The 25,202-nt window shown below is 41.5% G+C and overlaps 1 protein-coding gene across 1 annotated transcript in view; it reads left to right on the top strand.

Moving 5' to 3' along the window:
- The first annotated feature begins 16,076 nt into the window (after window positions 1-16,076).
- Window positions 16,077-25,202, top strand: part of gabrr2a (gamma-aminobutyric acid type A receptor subunit rho2a) — a 113,888-nt gene continuing 104,762 nt past the window's right edge. Inside the window, exon 1 of the mRNA XM_055231351.1 lies at window positions 16,077-16,164. Within this exon, the coding sequence (XP_055087326.1) occupies window positions 16,160-16,164 (5 nt within the window). The 5' untranslated portion in view covers window positions 16,077-16,159. The remainder of the gene's footprint in view (window positions 16,165-25,202) is intronic.

Raw genomic sequence — 25,202 nt, 5'->3', positions numbered from 1 at the left:
CTCCCCGGTGCGACGCCCCTGGGGAGACGCAGCCGTAAAGGTCATAACGGTGACGATAATGGAAAAAGAAAAAAAACAAACAAACTTCATAGTCACGGCCTCCAATGTGACCTGTAAATAATATTCTGTTGTTTATGGAGGTGAATGGTGGAGGGCTCCGGGGAACACTAGCGCCCAGTGTTTCCTCGGGTATAAAACGCCTCATTTTGCCTCACGCTGCTCCAGCCAGAGGTGTTGTACCAAATTGTGGGCCCCCGGTACAAATTGTCTTGGTTGTTTTACTTACTATATGTTGAAAAATGCACATTACAGATTTTTACAGGACGCCTCACTGCACTGGACCCTGTACCCCGCACAAACGTAAAGGTCACAAAAAAAACAAAACAAAACTTGATTGTAATGGTCCCCAACATGATCTATAACTAATACTCTGTAGATCTTTTATACCCCAGTGTTTCCTGAGGTATAAAAGTTCCACTTCCGTCGCCTCCTCGCTCACACTGACGCTCCTCCGGACAAATTATGGGTCCTGGGTACAAATCATCCCGGTGGGCCCACGCTACACGTCGTCAGGTGAAAAACGCACATCACAGACTTTGTAAACGGCACGGGGCCCGGGGTAAACACTGCCCTTTACCCTCCTGAGTGCGACGCCCCTGAGGAGACGTAACGCTAAAACGATAACGACGATAATGTCTGTGTGATTCCTCAGTCGTCCCGGGTCTGATCCAGAGCGAAAACCCGAAGTTAAAACTGTCAACTGGACGAATCACTGCCACGTCCAGTAGAAATCTGACCAGAACTGAAGAAGAAGCGGCTTGTAGGAGCGAAGACGTTTGGCTGCTCGTCCAAGCCGCGGCTTGGACGAGCAGCTAAACGTCTTCGCTCCTACAACGATTTGTCCAGTTACAGATTTAAACTTCAGCTTTTTGCAAATGACGATAATGAAAAAACACCTGTTATTCGTAGCGGCAGAGCGTCCGGGCCCCCTCGTTGCACCGGGCCCCGGAGAAACAGCGCCGTTTCCCCCCCCTCAGCGCGACGCCCCTGCTCCTGCTCCTGCCTGACGCACTGGGACGATCCATATTTATCAAATGAAACGCGAACAAAGTGCATCATTTGTGACAGTTTGACGATAATCTGAGTTAAATCAAAGACATCCCAGTGCACAGTCGAGCTGCGACTAACAATCATTTTGCAAAACTCATTAACCGGTTAATTAATTGATCCGTTGTTTCGAATTTGACTTTATTATTTCTGGATTTGACCCTGATGAAGCCAAATTAACAGACTTTGACGTGATCCCGATGGAGTATATTTATTTACGGACAAAAACACACAACGATTATTTGACACCTCAATTAGTTTACAATTATTTCCATGATTAGCCGCAATTAATTGATTAACTTGTTTCAGCCCTGACACGGAGCGGCGTTACATAAAGTCAGCGTGCCTCAGATCACGTCAAACTATGGCAAATTATCAGACGCAATTCTGCAAAAGCACATCTCTAATAATGGTCTATTAGTTGCAATATTACGGCTGATTACGGCTGTTAGCTGTTAAGTGGCGCCGTAGAATCCATCATATACGATAATGGGTCATAATAGCAGTTGGATCACATCATAAATCACGTCAAACCTCTTCCAGACGTATTTCCAGCCCAACGCATTGTTCTCAGACTTAGAATTCACCGTCAAGAGCGCTGTCAGTTTTGGACAAGTTGGCCGACTGCCCTGGATAGTGTAGAATGTACTTGAAAGTGAAATACTGGCGCTCTCAGAACAGCTCGGTAAGTACACACACCCCAATCTGACTTTGATGGTCGACCACGGCGAAGGCGGATAAAAAAGGAGCTATAGCTACTCATTATTTGGACCAATCTCACGACTCGGTACACGGCGGAGACGGCGGCAGAAGATCTCAGACAAGACGGACTTTGATCAGAAAACGCCAGAGGAGTTTGGCGTGACATTTCTCATCAGACTGAATGGAAAAGTTTTTTTGTGTAACTAGCGCCATCGATTTAAAGGAGGCGTTTTATGTCACGTCAACTTTCACAAGATTTAACCAAACTCCGAGGTGCGTTTGATATATTCATGCGTGTTTGAGCGATCCTCTATTATCCTGTCAGAAAATTGTCTGTTTTCACCTGGCCCCCTAGCCCCACCCACATTCATAACTTTGATTAAATATGGATGATTCTTCTGGGTGACGTGTATAACGCTGTTTTCTGATCTGTTCTAATGTTTCCTCCTCAAAAACAAACCTGGAGTTGTGTTTTTTGTTTCATTCTCACATGTTTAACACACAAACCTGCAGATTTAGGCTGAGCTCTTCTCTCAAACAGGAAAAAAACACTCTGTTCCACCTTGTGATGTCATCGTGTGGTGATACAGGAAGTGCTCCACTGTGTTTTTAAACTCCACACACCTTCATTTCTAGAATCATTTGGATCATTTCAGCCTCTGGAATTGCCGGTTTATACTGAACTAAACGTAAAATGTAGCTTGAAAACTACCACTTGATGACATCACAAGGTGGAACGTCGCATTTTGAGCTTTGTAGATGTTACAGACTAATAATAAAGTGTGACTCAAACATGTGAATGAAACAAAACACAACTCCAGGTCTGTTTTTGAGGAGAGAACAGCGTTAGAACATGGATTCAAGCTACAGGAGTTTATTTTGTGTGATACGGGACCTTGGAAAAGTAACTCGGTGTTGAATAAGAGCAGATTAAATATTGTTTGGTTTTGTACATAACCCCAGTAGCAACGTGAGGGGGATATATTTGAGGTAAAAGGATTATACCTGCTGTATGTGATTGAAGATAGTAAGAAAGCAAACTAAAAATGTCAAGACAAAGGAAGAGTGGGAACTGCAGACCACAGACTGTTTATAAATGGACATAGCTAACATGCTAGCTCCAAACAGGAAGTGATCATAACTGCTGCTTCAGACTCATTCTGGTCTTAAATGTTCGTATTAACCCTCTACATGATCCTGGGGTTTTTATTTCACTATTGTGTCTGTAAATCAAGATATGAACATTAATAACAGACAAATCAGGTCCTTCTTTCCCCGAGGTCGCTCCTGTTAGCGTTAGCAACAGGTTTGATTGACAGCGTTGCTAAGCGTCTTCTCCCTGTTAAACCAGCGGTACAGGTTTCAACATCCTCGCTCCTGATTGGCTCTTTGGTTGCTATGATACTCACGGTCAGAATCCCAAATGTAGAACTCTGCTCCAAATTAGCCGCTGTAACTGTTAGCCTTGATGAGCTTCATTTGACCGGAGCTGAACGCTGCGGGTGACGTCACTGTGACTTAATCCACTTCTTTACACACTTTAATACACAGTTCAACAAGAGCAGAGCAGTCCACAGCCTGGATAAAAGTAAAACCACCTGAACTTTGCCAAACGAGCGACTTTTATTAGATTTCACTTGGTTTTATTTATGCATTTTCAAGATCATTTATGTCGTAACACTTGATTTCTGTTTGTTTCATAATGTAGAAAAGTACAAATAACGTTATGGATTGATGTGACGCAACAGCACGCAAAGTAGGGCTATCGTTACCCCCTGACAAATGGCTTTTTGGTTCATTTCCCACATGCTCCTGCTTATCAGCGAGTGAAAAGGTGAAGCGCCTGGGAAAAGCGTCTTCCATTATGTCTGAATTCAACTCGGATAAACGCTAACGAACTCAAATTTCCCATTTTCTTTGATTGGATTACATTGGCGTAGCGCGCTAACATTACACAACTGTGCCCGGGGCCGCCTTTGTGCGAGTCAACAGTCTGCCTTTAATACGAAGTGCCATTGTGAATTAGTGGATGGGCTCTGAAGTGCCAAGGTGACTCGCCCGTTCTATTGTCGCACTTACACGAGCGCTACAGCAGTTAGCAGCGATATCAAACTGCCACGGACTGTTTTTACAATTGCTCGAGTTTGGAGGACTCACACGTGGCGGCTGAAATTGGCGACGGAGACGAGACGAGGAGGAGGAGGAGGCAAAAGGAGAAGTCGGAATGCCAGAACTAATAAAGAAAATCAAACAAACATAACGGAAAAGAGCGCCTGAATAAGCTCTACAGCCCCCCAGTCATCAGCGGCAATGTAAACCACCGCTGCGTTAGACTCCAGCGGGATCCTGAGCCGGAATATCAATGAATGTGAGTGAGTGAGTGTCTGTAAAGTGATGGAACAGCATCTGCTTTACTGTGGAATTTGCATGTTCTCCGTGTGCATGCTGGGTAATCCTTCAGCTTCATACTCTCAGCCTGGGTGTCTGTGTCAGAAAAGTGCGGAAAATGCGTCTATAAGGGCAAGAAAGTTCAGACAAATTCACATAAACGTTGGATCTCAGTGTGACTCTGAAGTGCTGTGTGTTTGCAATTTGTTTTCTCCCCGACAAAACCCACAATGTCGATGAAACGTTCTGCACCGACAAAGACGCCGACGAAGGTTTGAACTTTGAGAGAGTTTAAACGAGAGAGAAATGTGAGAAAATGTTAACGCCTGTGTGAGAAAAGTGTATAAAGTGTGTGGTGAGGGGTTTTACAGACAAAAACAGAGAGAATAATGTAAAAAATAAAGCTGATATTTCGTGGATTTGGTCTATTGCGGGTTATTTTTAGGGACCACTGTACACACTTTTCAAATGTGTGTGATTGACAGGTGGATGAGCCAATCAGGGACGTGCATGGTCCGTCAGTATTGAAGAAAATAAAGGAAAAACGTGGCTGAAAAACATGGTGGATTTCTGCAGAGTCAATGAGGAAAGCACTAAACCCTAAACAACTTTACTTGTAAATCATGCGTGACCAATGAGCCCCTTTGTTTCTGAAAAAAACCCAAAAACAAATCTGATTGGATGAGATGCAACAGACAACGTGGGACCAGACTAACATCAGTCTGTATAAAAAATACAGAGATCATTCTGTATTTGCCGGGAAAGTGGTACCTAACTTTATTCTTGTAAACGAGTACGTAAATTGTTTTTTTGCCCTTTGAGGACGTTATAAAAGCACCACTTTGTGACATTAAACCACTGCACAAAAATATATTTTAGTGTTCGCAAACCAGGAATGAAAAAGTGCAGTGTGAGCATTGCCTTTGCTTTGGCTCCTTCATCTGAGAAACTGTTCTAAAGACAACAATAAATCAAAGAGTTTGTGGGAGTTTGGAACCAGTTTGAGAGAGTAGAGGCAAAAACAACCTGCCACTTTAGCGCCGCTGTTAGCCTGGACGAGCGATTGTAGCTGGAAATATAGAAATATCCAGACTTACACATGTTATTGTTCTGTTAATCAAGTTAAGATTCAATTTGTATCCACGCATTTTATAAATTAGAACAGAAAACACAAAACACAGTCAAAAACTCCACAGGTTCCATCCATCTGCATTTAACCTATGACTCTTATCATATAATATAATATAATCTAAACACAATTTAGACTTAACAATGTAGATCACATTACAAAATAATACAATTAAATTTAAATTATTATCCCAAAATAAATCTTCATCAAAATCTAAGAGAGATTTAAATATACTTCCTCTTTCCGTGGTTTGAAATGCAACTTTATCTTGAATAAGCTGCTCGTGATAATATAAAAGTGCTCGGTGGAGAATTGTTTTGCGAAATGTTGCTATGCCACATTTTTGATCAAGGACAGAAGTTTACGCTCTGTGCAAAGAGAAGGCTCCACAGGAACCGTTTTACCTTGTGCCATCAGAACTGTCTTTGTTTTATTCCGTTGCAATAGGACATGAAAGTGCTTCTACTCTTCTGCATTGTGACCATGGCAACGGCCCTGCAAATTCACAAAAAACATTCTTTACGTGTGGTTCCTGCCGTATGTCTCCTGTCGTTGTCAGCCAATCACAGCCAAATACAAATATTCAGCATTATTTACCATTAACATACTCTTGAGTACGTTTGCTTTGGCCTTTCAAGTTTATATTTTGTTTTGTTTTTCAGGGAGTTACTGTTGAAAGAAAAAACTACAAGAGTGACCAGCATTTTCTGACATGTTACACAAACTTGTAGATGTAGTAAACACGATTCGATGGAAGAAATGCTTAGAACGAGGGATGGCCATGACTTTTATGGACTTAAAAACAGAGCTTGAGACCCACAGTGTGAACCAATTTGCCAAATGCGCCGTTCGAAGTACCCTTTGATGTTCTGTTCGAAGTACACGCCCGAAGAAGGGTACTCCTCCGTGTAGCTGCCTTCTTGCAGAAATGGGACATGGAGAGTATTTCAACCGCTCCCTAAAGACAAAAGAATAAGGACGAATATTAAACATTACGACAGCTGCACTAATAAACACGTGTGAGGGATGATTCCGCTCACGTTTGGTCAGTTACTGTAAAACACAAATGAACAGGACGTCACTGAGAGTCGCCTCGCACAGATCTTTACTCACATTTTAACAGTTTCATGTCGCTTTGTTGTAGGTGACGTAAAACAGTACGGACATTTGAACGTGTATTGCGTAGCATACTTCGTTTTTTGTCTATTGTTTTGCGTAGGCACATGACGGGATATAGAAGTGTGCGTAGTCTGCTCGGACACACGCTCCATGGATCTCGCAGGGCACATTTTCCGCCACATTCGTCAGGTGCATGAAATGGGACAGGCCTTGTTGCACCGGGAGTTACGTAAGCACTTAAATGCACCGTTTGAACTGCGCATTTAAGGGCACTTTGGCAAATTGGGACATGGCCTGGGAACTCCTTGGGATTCCACTGGAGGAGCTGGAGTTAGTCTGTGAGTCCCTGTTTAAACTACGGAGAAATGGATGGACCTTACTGTTTGCATATTTTGTCCTATTCATAGTTTTTGTTGCACCACATCCCCGTAGAAAATTCCTAGTTTGGAATTCTGTTCACTGATAACGGCAGTAAACCTTATTCTGATTCAGTGCCACCATCGTCTAGACACTGGGGAGGGATAATTTCCAAAGCTAATCTGTTAAACTCTCATTTTATTGCATAGATTCACAAAACGCAAACGTTTTGAGTGAGACAAATTAATATTTGCTCTACACTCATTTTTCTGTCTGATATAAAGGCACCTGATTTTTACTGTCTTAAAAATGTGAAAAAACAGAACTAGTTCATTTTAAGCGCTCTAAAGTTATTACCAACTTAACTTATCCACTGTGACCACGCTGATTATTCACAGTGATGAGTTTATACGAGACCAGAGTGGAGGTTTACCATCACGCTAATGCTCACAGCAGCGTGCACTTCCTGATTATCCACAATAAAACGCTTTATACCACTATTATCGTTCAGTGTTTTTGTTGCACGTCTCCGAAGCACATTCTTAGTTTTTAAATTCTGTTCACTGACGGCGCCAATAAATCTTATTCTAATTCACCCCCATTGTCCAGACGCCGGGGAGACATCGTTTCCAAACCAAATCTGTTAAACTCTCATTTTATTGCATCAATCTCTATTATTCACAAAACACAAACTTTTGGAGTGAGACGATTTAATATTCACACCACATTCGTGTTTCAGCCTGATGTAAAGACGCTGCATCTGATTTTTTACGTGAAAAACAGAAGTAGTTCACAGTTTGCAGTGGGTCAAAGTTAATCCTCACTGACCTTATACATTCAGAGCATCCTAATGACTCACAGTGATGAGTTTATAAGTGCTTTTCACAGCTTTCTGAGACCAGAGTTGAGTTTTGTCTTCACGCTAATGCTAATGCTAATGCTAATGCAGTCTTGCTGTTTCGCGGATTATTTTTTTATGCAATTTTTTTTTACAGAGTATGAACGTGCATTGTGTCGTGCGTCCTGATTGGCTGTTGGACTGTAGACCATTGTGTCGTGCGTCCTGATTGGCTGTTGGACTGTAGACCATTGTGTCGTGCGTCCTGATTGGCTGTTGGACTGTAGACCATTGTGTCGTGCGTCCTGATTGGCTGTTGGACTGTAGACCATTGTGTCGTGCGTCCTGATTGGCTGTTGGACTGTAGACCATTGTGTCGTGCGTCCTGATTGGCTGTTGGACTGTAGACCATTGTCCATCAGTCTCCTCCGTGCCGTGTCTCCTGTCCAGTACAGAATGTGTTCAGACAAATTTACATAAACGTTGGATCTCAGTGTGACTCTGAAGTGCTGTACGTTTGCAATTTGTTTTCTCCCCGACAAAACCCACAATGTCGATGAAACGTTCTGCACCGACAAAGACGCCTACGAAGGTTTGAACTTTGAGAGAGTTTAAACGAGAGAGAAAAGTGAGAAAATGTTAACGCCTGTGTGAGCAAAGTGTATAAAGTGTGTGGTGAGGGGTTTTACAGACAAAAACAGAGAGAATAATGTAAAAAATAAAGCTAATGTAAGACTTTATAGTACTATTTTTTTTTCTTTTTCTCTTTTTTTCGTGGCTCCGTATCACTGACGCAAATTCCTCGTTTTTAAATTCCCTTCACTGACGACGACAATAGATCTTATTCTGATTCACCGCCTTTGTCTAGACACCGGGAAGACGTAATTTCCAAAGCAAGTCTGTTAAACTCTGCTTTTATTGCATAGATCCCTGTTATTCACAAAATGTTTGGCAAATTAATATTCGCGCCGCACTCACTCGCTCTGTTTTAAGGCTTCAATCTTTCCCAAGGCGTGACAAGAAAAATATTATGAAGTGTTTGAAATTCGATGAAAATTTCTGTCTGGGAAAAGGACAAAAAAACAGTTTGTACACAGGATTATTTGGATTCCTCATGACTCACCACTATCGCTGCAATTGTGTGATAAAGTCAATATTGTGCGTTAGCTTAGCAATGTGCGACAATAGGACCCCGGAGAGCGACGACCGTCTGGAGAAAGTGTGTAAAATGAAAATATACAGTGTTTTGTTTGCGTTTGTATTTCAGTCAGGAGGTCACTGCATTATAGTTGATGGAAAATTACGACTCAAAATGTTATAAATATATTTTTCTGATACGTCTGGAAAGGTCACGACTACAAAAATAAAGAAATGATTAGTTTTCGACGTGGATTTCATGTTTGAGTGCTGCGCCGTGTTATGTTAGCTTGTCTTGTGAATAGCGAACTTCCTTAAGGCTCGTCTTCAGAAAATGTTTGACGTGTAACAGGGAAAAAGAAACGCCAGATTTTAATATTCCGCCGCAGTGTCTTGGAGTTCTCGCCGTCGTGTCAGCGCCTCATGTAAAACATTTAATACTCAGACATGGTGGGCTTGTCAGCTCGTGTTCTTGCCAGACGAGTATAGACATTGAACAAGAAAGATGCATATTTGATTATTTTAGTGACGAGTATTTGATTACAAAAGGTCAGTATGTCCAGTTCGATTTGTGTACAGCCCAAAATCACTACAGTTTTTTCAGACGGTTTAACAAATGTGCAGATTTAACCAACAGAAAGTTCGAAAATCAAACTTTTACTACATTTACAGACGTGTCCGAAAACTGTAAAACAAGGCCAAGACCATTTTAAACTGATTTTTAAAAATGCAGGTAAAAAGGGGATTGCTGCTCAGAGCTGCCGCCAGTTGGACTAGTGGCCACTCATTGGTACTACAACGAAAACATCTCTCCTGCCCAGAAAGGATTTTTTTCAAAGAACGAAATGTAAACACAAACTGACAGAGACTGACGAGGACTGACAGGGACCGATAAGGACAACAGAGACTAACGGGGACCGATAAGGACAACAGGGACTAACGGGGACTGACGGGGACTGACGGGAACCAATAAGGACAACAGGGACTGACAAGGACAACAGGGACTGACGGGGACTGACGGGGACCAATAAGGACAACAGGGACTAACGGGGACTGATGGGGACTGACGGGAACCGATAAGGACAACAGGGACCGATAAGGACAACAGGGACTGACGGGGACGACAGGGACTGACGGGGACTGACGGGAACCAATAAGGACAACAGGGACTGACAAGGACAACAGGGACTGACGAGGACTGACGGGGACCAATAAGGACAACAGGGACTAACGGGGACTGATGGGGACTGACGGGAACCGATAAGGACAACAGGGACCGATAAGGACAACAGGGACTGACGGGGACCGATAAGGACAACAGGGACTGACGGGGACCGATAAGGACAACAGGGACTGACGGGGATGACAGGGACTGACGAGGACTGACGGGGACCGATAAGGACAACAGGGACTGACGGGGACGACAGGGACTGACGAGGACTGACGGGGACCGATAAGGACAACGAGGACTGACGGGCATGACAGGGACTGACGAGGACCAATAAGGACAACGGGGACTGACAGGGACCTATAGGGGCTGACAGGGCACTTACAGCTTTCACAAAGGCTGAATTTTGTGGAGATTTTTACCTATTTTCAGATCATAAACATTTCCTCAGCTCAAAATCTAATTCAATTGTCTTAAAAAAAAGCATTTTTTAATTGTTAGCTTCGACTGTGCTCTATGTCTGTGCTGATTGGTCGACATGTAATCGAATCTCAAACACACAAATAACACATCTGGAGAAGGACATAAGTACGTGGACGTTCTCTGCACGTAACAGCGGGCTGGGAGAGGCATTCAACTGCATGGTGTAAGAAACAGTCAGAAAAATAATAGACACGTTTGCTCATTCATTTTAGATCAGCAGCGATGACAAACTGCAGCCTCTCCACCCCGGACGAGCATGTGTTGTTTCACTGTTTTGGACTGATAAAGTGAAAGTAAAATGTGCCAGAGCTTCATTGTGTTTATTCGTGAGTCGTTGCCAAAGTTTTAGAGCTAAAGCTAAATTATTAGACACACCTGAATGTCTCACCTGGTTCTTTGACCTGACAAGAGCCGTTTGACAAAAAACATTTGAATTTTGTTGTTTAGTTCTCTCGGTTTTCTCCGTGCATGTAAATGTAGTCATTGGTCAATAACAGACAAGCCGAGTGACAAAGAGAAAATGGATTATGTCCCTGAGTATCTCTTGTCCTTAGACCCTCGTTCTTGGCAAGGAAAAAATCAATCAAAGAAATTAATTTTGTATATATATCAAATGGTGGCTGAGTGGTTGAGAGGCCTGTTCACTCGCCTCATGGAACAAACTGGGTTCACACAGTTTAATACGGCGCTTTTCCACGTTCTTAAAGCGCTTTACATCAAGAAACACTCACACATTCACACATTCACACATTCACACTCCAGTGCAACAATTTATGACAAAATATAACATCTTTCAAATGGTAAAAAATCCTCAAAATTGTTGTGTATCACGAATGAATAGGTTGCCATCGTTACGCACCTTGAATGTCTGCAGATGGGGTCACTTCGGGGAAAATGAGGGGTTGAATTTGGTGAACAAATTTCAATATGTTAACAGCAAAGTGGCTATACCTCAAACAGTTAATGTGAAATGAATTACAAATGTGAGACGGACCTAAAAACGAGAAAGTTTTTCACATCCTTTCGGAAACCGTCTTGTAAATTCACATTTTTAAAAATTATTTCCTTACTTTCTATTTTGTATTCATGTATTTACACGGGTCCCTGGTTTATCGCGGGGGTCACGTTCTGAAAATCCGCAAAGTATCAGCTTTATTTAATTATTCTATATGTTTTGCAGCTGTAAAACCCCTCACCACACACTTTATACACTTTTCTCACACAGGCTGTCGTGTTTATTTACAGATTGAAATGTGTAGATGAAGGTAGACGGACGGGGTTGTTTGCAGTCGTGCTTGAGTAGATCGTGAGGTAATCCGTCCTGGTCGAAGTGAACTGGGTCGGAGGGTGTGAGGTTTGTACCGGTCGTGTAGAGCTGGGTCGGAGACAGAGGAGCTGAGCGGGTCCAGGGGGCGGGATCTGAGGAGGAGCAAAAACATCCAACGTAGAAACGGGTAACAAATGAAAAATCCACGAGATAGAGCCGAGCAGAGCGGTACCACAGTGGATACGCAGACGATCTGGCGCTGAGTGTCAGATCCTGGGTCCCTTTGTCCTCCAGGTGCAGCTCGATTGAGGAGATGGGTTGCAGGTGTGTAGTGGGAGGAGCCAGAATCTCCACCCAGCTCCAGGCTCTGACACAGAAGGGAGGAAGAAAACTGCACAAGAAAGATAGGACAGACTGCGATCTTGACACAGGAATTAACATTTTCTCACATTTCTACTCTCAAAGTTCAAACGTTCGTATATTATATCCCCATTTTCCTCACTGATGCTTTAAATGTGTTGTTCATCCAGCGGTGTCCACAGAGGCGCCTCTATGTGCGGAGAAACACTCGAGTCCAAAAGCGTTTCTGAAATTTGTCGGTGCAGAACGTTTCATCGACATTGTGGGTTTTATCGGGGAGAAAACAAATTGCAAACGTACAGCACTTCAGAGTCACACTGAGATCCAACATTTATGAAAAAGAAAGTAAAAAAAAAAAGCAAAATTGCTCCAAAAAAAATCAGCGAGACCACGAAAGGTGAAACCGCAATAGCTACTCATTTATTTCACCTTCTTCTGAAATCATCTAAAACTTTCGCACATCTTCCTCTTGTATATTCCCCCTTTAAAGACGAGTCCATACATATTTTGACTTGTTATCGGGCTCGTTAAAAACACTACCACTGTGAGTTAACAAGGCCGCGTCTGCAGCCCATTCGCACCAATGTTATCAACCCTGATTTGATTAAAAGTAATGGATAAATTTCACTTTACAGTTAGTTTGGCCTCATAAAGAACATGATAGTTATTCTGGTGAAGTTTTATACTCATCTAATGCATGCGGCTTGATAGAGTGAGGGGAGTGGGTGGACGGATAGGAATGAACCCCTGAGGACATAACGGAGAGGGGAGTGCATGTTCCCAGTGAACCTTTGCCAAAACCTCATTACTAATTTGTGGGCTGAATTAGCATACTGCATGTAGCCTACTTGGAAATGCATTGGGATAGTTTGAATATGACAAACGTTATGCTATATATTAAAGAGCGTCTACGTGGATTTGAGCAGAAGTTTTCCTGCCACATTACAGATGACACGACATGGCATGAGCGGTTCTTAAAAAAAAAAAAAGTCAGCAGCGAATTGTCTGTACTAATTATGGTTAGCATGCTAGATGTTGTTAGCATTACTCCGTCTGGTCTGGTCACTCTGGGCATCGTGAAAAGTACTTATAAACTCAGAATGCACAAGGTAAGTGAGCAATAACTTTGGACCTAAAGACTGTTTGTATAAATGGACGTGGCTAACCTGCTAGCCGCCACGTTCCAAACAGGAAGTGATCAGGGGCGCACTTCCGGCTCCATCGACTCAGACTCATCATTTTGGTCTTAAATGTTCGTATAATTTTTTTGTTTTTTGTTCATTTTGAGTTCTTTTTTTTTTTTTTTTTTTTTTTTTTTTTTTTTTAGGGTATTTTGAGTTTTTTTTATTTATTTATTTATTCATTTATTTAAGTTTTTTTTTTGTTATTTTGAATTTAGTTATTTATTTTTGTTATTTTGAGTTTTATTTTTATTTTTTTATTTTTGTTTTTTTAGTTTTTGGTTCTCTTTTTTTAAAGTTATTTTAAGGTTTTGTTTTTTTGTTATTAAGTTTTGAAAATCTGTGTCCTCTCTCTGTCTCTGCTGCTTCAGACTCATTCTGGTCTTAAATGTTCGTATTAACCCTCTACATGATCCTGGGGTTTTTATTTCACTATTGTGTCTGTAAATCAAGATATGAACATTAATAACAGACAAATCAGGTCCTTCTGTCCCCGAGGTCGCTCCTGTTAGCGTTAGCGTTAGCAACAGGTTTGATTGACAGCGTTGCTATGATACTTGGGCGGATTTCCAAATATGAAACTCCAAATTGCTCCAAATTAGCATGATTTTTGTTTTATTTCTTACTTTTAAATCTTGTGTTGAATACTGCGTCTCAAACACTGAAGTGAATGTGTTTTTCAGTAAGAATGTTACACATGCTTATTTTAAGAGGTTTCGCAATCCATCTTTTCAGAGACTGCAGCATTCTTTCACTGACTTATTCTACCGTCTCAGTTAACGGCCGACCCATTTATGACCTTGTACGGATGGAACAACGGTAAATACAGAAGCAATTTAATGCACAGGGATGTTAAGGTAAACTAAACACAAAAAAAACAAATGGTGCCTTGTAAGGGTTTAAACAAAAACAAAAGGTAAAGTTAACTAAAACGCCAATTTTACAGGAACAAAACAAAACTGACTTGACCGAACGAGACACACAAAATGCCTCGAACAGGTGTCCCGAATCTTCTTAAATTGGTGGGAGGCGGCTGAATTGATCGGCCAAGCTGGAAAAAAAAAGTCCTCCAATCACCGTCAAGGGCTCCAACAGCCAGGACTGTGAGGAAACTGGACAGACTCGGGGACACACAGACGAAATATAATGTACAAATACAAACAACTGAAAGAAGTTAAGACCAAAGGCTGTAGCAACGACCAGCCTTTTATAGATAGTACCTTTCTCAGAGTATAAGTACTGCAGGCTCCTTTGTGATATAACGCATGTGCTGCTGTGTGTACTTCCTCCTCTCATATCAGATAAAACTTCTTTCACCTCTACTTCGTCTGCAGTCACTTTCTTCACAATTACACCCGCTGTACCTGCTCTGACCTTGACGAGCTTCATCTGACTAGAGCTGAACGCTGCGGTGACGTCACTCACTCAGTCACTTCTTTATATAGTTTATGTTTGGACCACTGCAAACTGTTTAAAATGAACTTGTTTTTTCACATTTTAATGCAGTAAAAATCAGGTACAGCACCTTTAAATTAATATTTATGTTCTTATCTACAAGTGAAATCGGATCAAAGCGTTTATAAAATTGTGTTGCAGTCGATAAAACATTAACAAAATGTAATCAGGGTCTGGAGTAACAAGCGGCGCTCCTATACAAAACCATTAGGAGACAGTGAAATGGGGAAACCTGTTGAGAAGTGCCACTTAGCAGCTCGAGGCTCAGTGTGTTACGTCCAAATTAACAAGAAGTGTGTGGCACGTTTAAATATGAAGGTTAAAGACATTTTTCCTGCAAATGGTGTCGTCTGCTTTTGTCAATGAAAATCCCCCTGTGAGTTAGATTATTTTGGTGTTATTATTAAAAAACAGGCACGAGAGGTACAAGATCATGAAGATGGACCACACAGTTCTCTACAGGGACAATAAAGTACATCTTAACCTTAAATAATCTCACAAATGCTGTTTGAGATCACAGGAATATTTATTCACAGGCACAGTCCATCCTAACAGTCTATAAAAACTAATATATTAATCTCATAAATACTGTACATTAAACATTTGACACTCTGTACATTCATAATATTCTGTCTGTGAGCTCCGTTACCACAGCAACCCGAAATCTCGCGATACTTCACGGTTGCTCCATGAGGAAGTGTGACCTGTGTGTGTAGAGTAAACAGCAGCACAGGTGGAGGCGGGTGGAGGTGGAGAACAGCTGGAGGTGGAGCCATAACGACAAACACTTTGAATGAACCTGCAGATTGTCCTGTGTCTGTGACCGCAGCTGTCACCGTCTGTGAGATTCACCAGAGGAACTAGTGTGATCACTGTGCTAAACATGCTAATGCTAACCCTGCTAATGCTACACGGAGCTAATGCTAAACGGAGCTAATGCTAAACGGAGCTAATGCTAAACGGAGCTAATGCTAAACACGCTGATACTAAACGGAGCTAATGCTAAGCTAATGAAAGCTAATGTTACTTTATCGTTTTGTCACACACTGCCTCTGTTTTAGTCTGAGTGTTTAAATCTGAACAGTCACGTGACTTTGACCCAGTTTATTCTGCTTCTGTCTGAGAGTTTAGTGTTTAGAGTTTAGTGTTTAGAGTTTAGTGTTTAGAGTTTAGTGTTTAGAGTTTAGTGTTTGTGATCCGCCGCTGAAAAGAGCAACTGTCATTCTCTCATTGGGGTTTATGTTTACAGTCATTTACTCTGAGCAGTCTGATGTATTTATGCTGTGCAGTTATGAATTTGTTATTGTGATGTACATCTAGAATTTACGTATTTATTGTAATAATGTGGAAATGCTAAATACTGAAGCTGAAATGTTCTTGTACAGGTCAGATTTCTTCTTCTTTCTGTTTGGATTGGATCAGACTGAACGGCAAGATCTGACCTGCCAATGTCCAATGAAAGACACTGATGTGGTAAGAGGCTCTGCAGCCGACACATGTTCACTCCAACATGTTCACTTCACCTCCAAGAGACACACACACACACACACGTATTGTTTCTTCTGCTGGACTCCATTGTGTGGTGTGGATAATTACAGTGGACTGTATTGAACTGTTTTAAACTCTTTTGTAAATATGACACATGCTTTTTTGCATGTTTTTGTCATGGTACATGGTACATGGGCACCACATCCTGCTGCTGTTGTTTTTATTGAGCACTGTCTCTTTCCTCTCAGTCAAATCAGATCTGAGCCCAAAATCATTTTTTGCAAACACGTGTTACACCATCATGAGAGGAGCTGATATAAACAGTTAAACACACTGTTGTATCACAGACGTCATAATTAGATCATATTTAATTATTATTAGCATTTAACTTTTTTATAGACTTGGTTTAGTCCTTGATGTAGACTTGGTTTGGTCCTGTTCTAGTCCTGGTTTAGTCCTTGATGTAGACTTGGTTTGGTCCTGTTCTAGTCCTGTTTTAGTCCTTGATGTAGACTTGGTTTGGTCCTGTTCTAGTCCTGTTTTAGTCCTTGATGTAGACTTGGTTTGGTCCTGTTCTAGTCCTGGTTTAGTCCTTGATGTAGACTTGGTTTGGTCCTGTTCTAGTCCTGGTTTAGTCCTTGATGTAGACTTGGTTTGGTCCTGTTCTAGTCCTGGTTTAGTCCTTGATGTAGACTGGGTTTGGTCCTGTTCTGGTCCTGGTTTAGTCCTAGGGGAGGCTGGGGTGTACTCATGGGTTTCAAGACGATGAAAAACTTGCGATTAACAATTTAAAACAAAATGTAATAGCTTTGAAATGGTAAAAAGTCCTCAAAATGTTGCGTGTCATGAGTGAATATGTTACTATAGTGACGTAGCCTTGAAGATCTAGAGCGGTTACTTCAGTAAAATTGAGAAATGGGTTGATTTTAGTGGACAGATTTTCAAAAGTGACCATAGATCAAATAGTTAATGTTGTGAAATGAATTACAATAGTGAGATGGACCTAAAGACTCACCCAAGTGGAAGCTCTGGCCCCCATCGAGCCCCCACTGGCACCGCCCCTGATTTCAACACTTCTGCTGTTTGTGCTGGATTTGCTTTTACCTTTTGCTTTTGAGTATTTTGCTCTTTCTTGTAATGTCAACTAGGGACGGCTGATACTAATTAATCACATCACATAGAGTCAACCCTCAGAAATGTGCCCAAACTTACCTTTCAGTGTTTTCAAAAGGTTTAGGTATCACACAAAAGCGCAAAATATCACATAAGCATAAGTTTAAGACGTATTTTCAAAGATTAATTAGTAGCTTTGAATCGAGTTGTTTGACAGCTTTGGCAGTTTTCTTAGATTTAGCATTCAAAACACTTATGGAGTGATAATATATTGTCACCTTTTCTGCCCAGAATGATCTGAAGGAGTAATATAAATCTAAAGTGAGTCTTTTTACAATGAAAACACCTCTATTCACCTATTAAGTACAATATAATTTGAAATATATGGTTTTAAGAAATGAAATAACCATAGTGTATATATAAGTGGACATACTGTAGCTAGTGATGAGACTTTCGGCTCTTTTATGGGATCCGAATCTTTTACATCTATTCATTTCAAAGAGCCGTTCAAAAGACTGGCTCTTTTTATATTTATTTAGATGACAGAAGCTGACGCGTTAACTCATTTCATCTTCAAACTCATCACAGAGAAATAACCCAAGGCTCTTGTTTGTTAAAAATGGTTCAGACTGAGAGCGTTCAGCCGTCTGCACTAACTGAAATAAAACGTTGTACTACAGTAATAATAATAATTTAAAAACGAACTGTTATTTACAATGTCAAATACATTTTTTGTGCACAAAGCTGTAACTCGCGTTGCTTTGCTCTGCGTCTGTGTTGATTCTTGTGTTGGTTCAGCGTTTACCAGTTCAAATGCAGACGTTTTAGAGTAGTTTTTTTTAAAAAATTTTTTATTAGATCTGGTTCCAACATAAGTTCAGATAAAGGAACAGTTCTGTGCAGTTAGACTCGTCATTTTGGTCTTAAATGTTCGTGTTAACTCGCTCTACATGATGATACATGATTTTTATTTTGCCATTTTGTCCCTAAATCAAGATATTACATTAAAAACACACAAATTAGGAGCCTTCTTTCTCCGAGGTCGCTCTCTCCAGTATTAGTGATCGACAGTGTTGCTAAATCAGCGGTGCAGGCGGGAAGGGGCGTTACCTTCAACAGCCTTGTTCGGGATTGGCTTTTTGGTTGCTATGATACTTACGGTCGGAATTCCTCAGTTCCAGTTTGGCTGCTACACCTGCTCCAGCCTCAGTCCACTTTTTTTTATACAGTCTGTGGAAATAACTAATTACATTTGTCCGTCGCTATATCGTGGTTCACCTTTCGTGGCCTCGCTTTTTCGCAGATTTTTTTTTTTTTTGTGTGCAATTTTACATGCTTTTTTTTTACAGTGTATGAACGTGCATTGTGTTGTGCGTCCTGATTGGCTGTTGGACTGTAGACCATTGTGTCGTGCGTCCTGATTGGCTGTTGGACTGTAGACCATTGTGTCGTGCGTCCTGATTGGCTGTTGGACTGTAGACCATTGTGTCGTGCGTCCTGATTGGCTGTTGGACTGTAGACCATTGTGTCGTGCGTCCTGATTGGCTGTTGGACTGTAGACCATTGTCCATCAGTCTCCTCCGTGCCGTGTCTCCTGTCCAGTACAGAATGTGTTCAGACAAATTTACATAAACGTTGGATCTCAGTGTGACTCTGAAGTGCTGTACGTTTGCGATTTGTTTTCTCGACAAAACCCACAATGTCGATGAAACGTTCTGCACCGACAAAGACGCCTACGAAGGTTTGAACTTTGAGAGAGTTTAAACGAGAGAGAAATGTGAGAAAATGTTAACGCCTGTGTGAGAAAAGTGTATAAAGTGTGTGGTGAGGGGTTTACAGACAAAAACATAGAAAATAATTGTACAAAATAAGGCTGAAAGCAGATTTCGCCTATTGTGGGTTATTTTTAGAACGTGACCCGTGCGATAAACGAGGGACCAGTGTACAACAGATACATAAATATTTTCTCTGTATTGCTCTACATTAAGCTGAAGGATGTGCCCTCGTTTAAACGCACCTCTCATGACAGTTCGCGGCTCGTTGAGAGACAGTAGCGCCGCGCGATGTTCAGGGGAAATCCAGGATAAGCCGCCCATCTCCGAGGCTGCTCTGCGGGTTGCCGTGGGAGATGAGAGGGGGTGGGGTCTGGATGAATGGATACGATTGAGTCATAAACAATGCATCTGATCCAGCTCTGCAGGTGGAGCCCCCGCTGGCCTTTCGTACGCGCTGCACGGTGTAGAGACCTGTATGTTAATCATGAAAAGTTCAAGAAGTTTTCACATATTAATGTAATACTTTTTGAGATTGAAATTTGTCGCCGCGAGATACCTGTCTTTTATATGAAACTCAGGACAAAATTCCTCCGGTGTGATATCAAATAATAATGCGCTGAACAATGTAATTTTAATATACAGTTCCAGAGCACTGTCAGTTCACGAGGCACGTCGAGCTCATACTTCACGTACGGCGTTTCTAATGAGCGACATGTGTCTCGCCCCACTGCACTCATGAGGAGCTCGTGAGGTCAAAATAAGTCCGCCGCACGCTAATAATGAAGCGTTTTGTTGTCAGTTAATCAAGTGTGTCTTAGCATAAACTCATTGTGGTGAATAATTAGGATGTTCAGAATGCATAAGGTGAAGGAGGAAAAACTGGACGACTGCAAACTGTGGAAAATTAACTCGTTTTTCACGCTTTTAAGGTACAGAAACTTAAAGTAAATCTCTTGCTGCCATAGATATACACTGGTCCCTCGTTTATCTTGGAGGTCACGTTCTAAAAATAACCAGCAATAGGCGAAATCCGCGAAGTATCAGCTTTATTTTTTTACATTATTCTCTATGTTTTTGTCTGTAAAACCCCTCACCACACACTTTATACACTTTTCTCACACAGGCGTTAACATTTTCTCACATTTCTCTCTCGTTTAAACTCTCTCAAAGTTCAAACCTTCGTAGGCGTCTTTGTCGGTGCAGAACGTTTCATCGACATTGTGGGTTTTGTCGGGGAGAAAACAAATTGCAAACGTACAGCACTTCAGAGTCACACTGAGATCCAACGTTTATGTAAATTTGTCTGAACACATTCTGTACTGAACAGGAGACACGGCACGGAGGAGACTGATGGACAATGGTCTACAGTCCAACAGCCAATCAGGACGCACGACACAATGGTCTACAGTCCAACAGCCAATCAGGACGCACGACACAATGGTCTACAGTCCAACAGCCAATCAGGACGCACGACACAATGGTCTACAGTCCAACAGCCAATCAGGACGCACGACACAATGTACGTTCATACGCTGTAAAAAAAACATGTAAAACTGCACTAAAAAAATCCACGAAACAACATGACTGCAAAAGGTGAACCGCGATATAGCGAAGGAAAACTGTAAATATATATATTTTTTGTCATATAATAATGTTATAAAAGCTTTTGCCCTTAGATGGAGGTGTGAGGTAAGAATTATTACCTCCACTTTCATCACATCTGCTGCCACGCTACAACTGGGAAATAGAACTAACTCTACCAAACTTGTCAAACTAGAAAAAGGTAGCCAAAATGAGTGTTACATGCAGTTTAAATCAGGTTCATATCATTAATTTACACTCCCTAACCTCATTCTGGTGCCAAGTCCTTTCTGCGGCTCAGGCTCAGTTTCATTTCGAGGAGACAAAAGTTTCTGATCATGATTGCTTCAAGAAAAAAGAGAAAAAACTTTTAATTCTTGTTAGAAGTCTCAAGAATAGTCATGAACAGAAAGTACTGCAGCTTTGTGAGAGGATAATGATCTGAACCATGTGAAAAAAGTGCGACGGGGCTGGATTTTACTGCACCGAGGCCACAGTGAACCAAACACAGACCCTGCACATACGTCTTTGTGTAAAGCTAATGAACAGGTTTAGTTCATGTTTAAAATGTGATGATGACGTCACATACAACAGAAATGAACCGTGTCGCTCCAGTGAAGTCGGCTCGTTCTGCCTGACTGAAGAACACCACTATTATGACAGAAGAGCTACAGTTTACACTTTGCACCAGCAGTTCAGACGGGGCGTGATTGACAGTTGGATTAGCACACGCACGAATCGTTTATATCAAAACAAATATGGCAGCTTACGAGGAAAAAAGAAAGGACGAAAATATACCACCACAAACTGAAAGACGCAGAATCAATGAGCGAAACACTGAACTTTTTAATCTGACGAGAGAGAAGAATATGCAAACCACGATTTGAACTTTAATTCTTATCAATTGACAAATACAGTTATGATATCAGGTCGTCTCAGTGTTTCAGGAGTGAACAGTAACAACTTCAACCATATCTAAGACTTTTACAGTGGGAAATGTGTTTTTAAACACTTGAAAGCAGTGGAGATGTGTCTGTAACAGTCTCCTAATGCTTTTCTATCATTTACACCAGATTTATGATTGCATGTATAAAGAGGAGAAACTGTAAAAAGTGACACAATATTCAAGATAAAACCATTTATGGGTTCAGTCCTAGTTTAGTCCTGGTTCAGTCCTGGTTCAGTCCTGGTTCAGTCCTGCTTTAGTCCTGCTTTAGTTCTCATTTAGTCCCGCTTTAGTCCTGGTTTAGTCCTACTTTAGTCCTGGTTCAGTCCTAGTTTAGTCCTGGTTTAGTCCTGCTTTAGTCCTGGTTAAGTCCTGGTTTAGTCCTGGTTTAGTCCCGCTTTAGTCCTGCTTTAGTCCTGCTTTAGTCCTCATTTAGTCCCGCTTTAGTCCTGGTTTAGTCCTGGTTTAGTCCTGGTTTAGTCCTGCTTTAGTCCTGCTTTAGTCCTGCTTTAGTCCCGCTTTAGTCCCGGTTTAGTCCCGGTTTAGTCCTGATCTTAAATGAACAGTAGCCTTTCTTCATTTGGACTATTAAAATGACTAAAATCATAAATCTTTTTAATCTGCTGCCGCTTAAACCACAGACTGTTCACCTTGAGATGTGATTTTGTTCAAAATGATGAGTGACCAATGAGCTTCTTTGCATCACTGACTCTGGTCTGAGGCGCAGCAGAGGACGAGGACCAGACTGACATGTGAATAAAAACACAGAGAGATATCGTTCTGTTTTTATCGTTCTGGAGCTTTAGACGAGCTTTTTCAGACGTGAAGCAGAGCCGGCGCTCTCATCCTAAAACAGATCGTACCAACATCAGGCCTTTTACTCCGTGATTTTGATCAATAAAATGTTTCACAATCACATGCAGACGCTGCGCTCTGATTGTTTCATAAAGTGCTGCTTATTCATGGGTTTCAGCCAAATGAATCCTTCCTGATTTGAAGGATTTTGTGAGCTCCTTTCCCCATCCCAGAATTATAATATTTTGATTTGAATTGTGTTATAGCTTTAAAAATGGAGGACCGCTGCTGTGCCAAATCATTCAAAACACGAAGAAATCCTTATGCCTGAAACCCATGAATAATCTATGGGGGGAAAAGTAAATTTACTCATTTACAAATGTCCAAACCGCTTCTGCTCGAGGAGACCCGGGCTCCACAGAGCAGCCCTGACAAATGACCGTGACCTCTCGGGATTTCGGTGTTGGGGGTTTTCGGTTAAAAATGCGCAAAACGGCTGCCAGAAATGCTCCGAGACGTCAGCCGCTCCCTCATCCCGCTGCCTCTTGTGAGCGTCATAATGGGGCCTAAGCCACATAAGCAGATTCAGAGAGGAGAACCGTGACCTGCAAATGTGCGAGAGCCATCTGTGTGCGAGAAACGCCGCCGCGAGAGCCTCCCCTTTTGTACAGCAGCGACTCCGAGAATGAGCCGTGGCCTGTTAATTAGTGCTAGACACGTGTGCGTGTGGCGTGCGTCAGTCCTCAGAGTCATCCGACCGTTACCATCAAGTCTAACGCCATTATCACGTCTCCAAACTCAAACTCAAAACTCACTTAAAGGAGTTTAATTTGTGTTTTCATCAACTTGACAAACAAACACGTCGGGGCTGAACGGGGTCGAGCTTTAAACAACGAGAAAGTAAATAAAACATGTGATGTGTGTTTTAATTACTCCACAAGTGCACATCGCAAACATTTAAAAATACAATCTAATGTTGCAATTAAAGGAAAACAAGTTAAAGACAGTTAAAGATGCACTGCGTAACTTTTCTGGTGGGGTTTCTATCAATGTGGTTTATTACAAATGATTTTAAGGGTCAAAAATACCTCGAAAAACATGTAAAATACTGTAAGTGGCACCAAGAAATGGAAATAAACAAGTATAATGCCAGACTGTGGAACATTCTAGGGAAGGGAATAACAGATGCCCCTCCACCAGAAAAGTTCCATAACATTAAAGCTCCGATATCACACAAACTGGATTTAAGTCATGTTCTAATGTCGTTTCCTCGTCACAAACAGACCTGGACTTGTGTTTTGTTTCTGCAGATTTAGGCGGAGTTCTTCTTCTCTCAAACTGAAAACACTCTGTTCCACCTTGTGATGTCATCATGTGGTGATACAGGAAGTGCTCCACTGTGTTTTTAAACTCCACACACCTTCATTTATAGAATCATTTGGATCATTTCTGCTTCTGGAGTTGCCGCTTATCTCGACTGAACTAACGGTAAAAGGAGCTGTTCACTTGGAAAAAAAACTACCACTTGATGACATCACAAGGTGGAACGTCACATTTTGAGCTTTGGAGATGTTACAGACTAATAATAAAGTGTGAGTCAAACACATGTGAATGAAACAAAACACAACTCCAGGTCTGTTTTTTGAGGAGGAAACAGGATTAGAACATGGCTCAAAGCTACAAGGGTTAGGTTTGTGTGACATAGGACCTTTTAAACAAGCTCTGTTCCACCTGGTGATGTCACGAAGTGGTAGTTTTCTGAGCTCCTTTTACCTTTTACCTTCAGTTCAGTCGAGATAAATGACAACTCCAGGACTGAAATGATCCAAATGATTCTATAAATGAAGGTGTGTGGAGTTTAAAAACACAGCGGAGCACTTCCTGTATCACCACATGATGACATCACAAGGTGGAACAGTGTTTTTTTCAGTTTGAGAGAAGAACTCAGCCTAGATCTGCAGGTTTGTGTGTTAAACATGTGAGAAAGAAACAAAACACAACTCCAGGTCTGTTTTTTTCTTTAGAACATAGAAGAAAATAAAACAAAACTGATTCTTGTGGCTTTAATCCGTGTTCAGTCTCCAGGTTCTCACCAAGAAACATTTTGCAGAGACTTAAAGATGAGACTCCTCCCAGTTTGTGCTTGGTCTGGCGTTTATCTTTCTAACGACATAAACGTTCTGTGATGTTCTTGCGTCTGTATTTCAGATCAGCCCTGACGCTCGAGTCGCTTCCTCTGATTTCGTATCTTAAACTTCTGTCAACAACAAACCAGAAAGACTCAAAACTGCATTATGTGGCTTTTCTGGCAACTCCTGTCTCCATAGTGATGTTATTGCTTATCTAACTCTTTGGAGACAAACCGGTCACGCCCCTAGACCAAGTTATGGGTTAGATCTCCGGAAAGGCGAGCTCCGTCACAGTTCTTCAATGATTATAAAAGTATTTACGTTAAAAGATATGTAAGGTCCTGTATTACACTAAATAGAAAATTGTGTTTTGTTTCATTCACACATGTTTGAGTCACACTTTATTATTAGTCTGTCACATCTCCAAAGCTCAAAATGCGACGTTCCACCTTGTGATGTCATCAAGTGGTAGTTTTCAGTGAACAGCTCCTTTTGGACCCTTTGTTTTAGTAAAGATTGGCAGTTCCAGGGCTGCAGTTATCAATATGATTCCAGTAAAAATGTTTGGAGTTTCTAAACACAGTGGAGCACTTCCTGTATTACCACATGATGACATCACAAGGTGGAACAGAGTGTTTTCTGTTTGAGAGAAGAACTCGGCGGCCTTTTAACTTTTATTTGTGA

The sequence above is a fragment of the Periophthalmus magnuspinnatus genome, chromosome 22 (genome assembly GCF_009829125.3).
Source record: "Periophthalmus magnuspinnatus isolate fPerMag1 chromosome 22, fPerMag1.2.pri, whole genome shotgun sequence".
In the NCBI taxonomy this organism is placed as follows: domain Eukaryota; kingdom Metazoa; phylum Chordata; class Actinopteri; order Gobiiformes; family Gobiidae; genus Periophthalmus; species Periophthalmus magnuspinnatus.
This window is presented reverse-complemented; position numbering and strand designations above follow the sequence as displayed.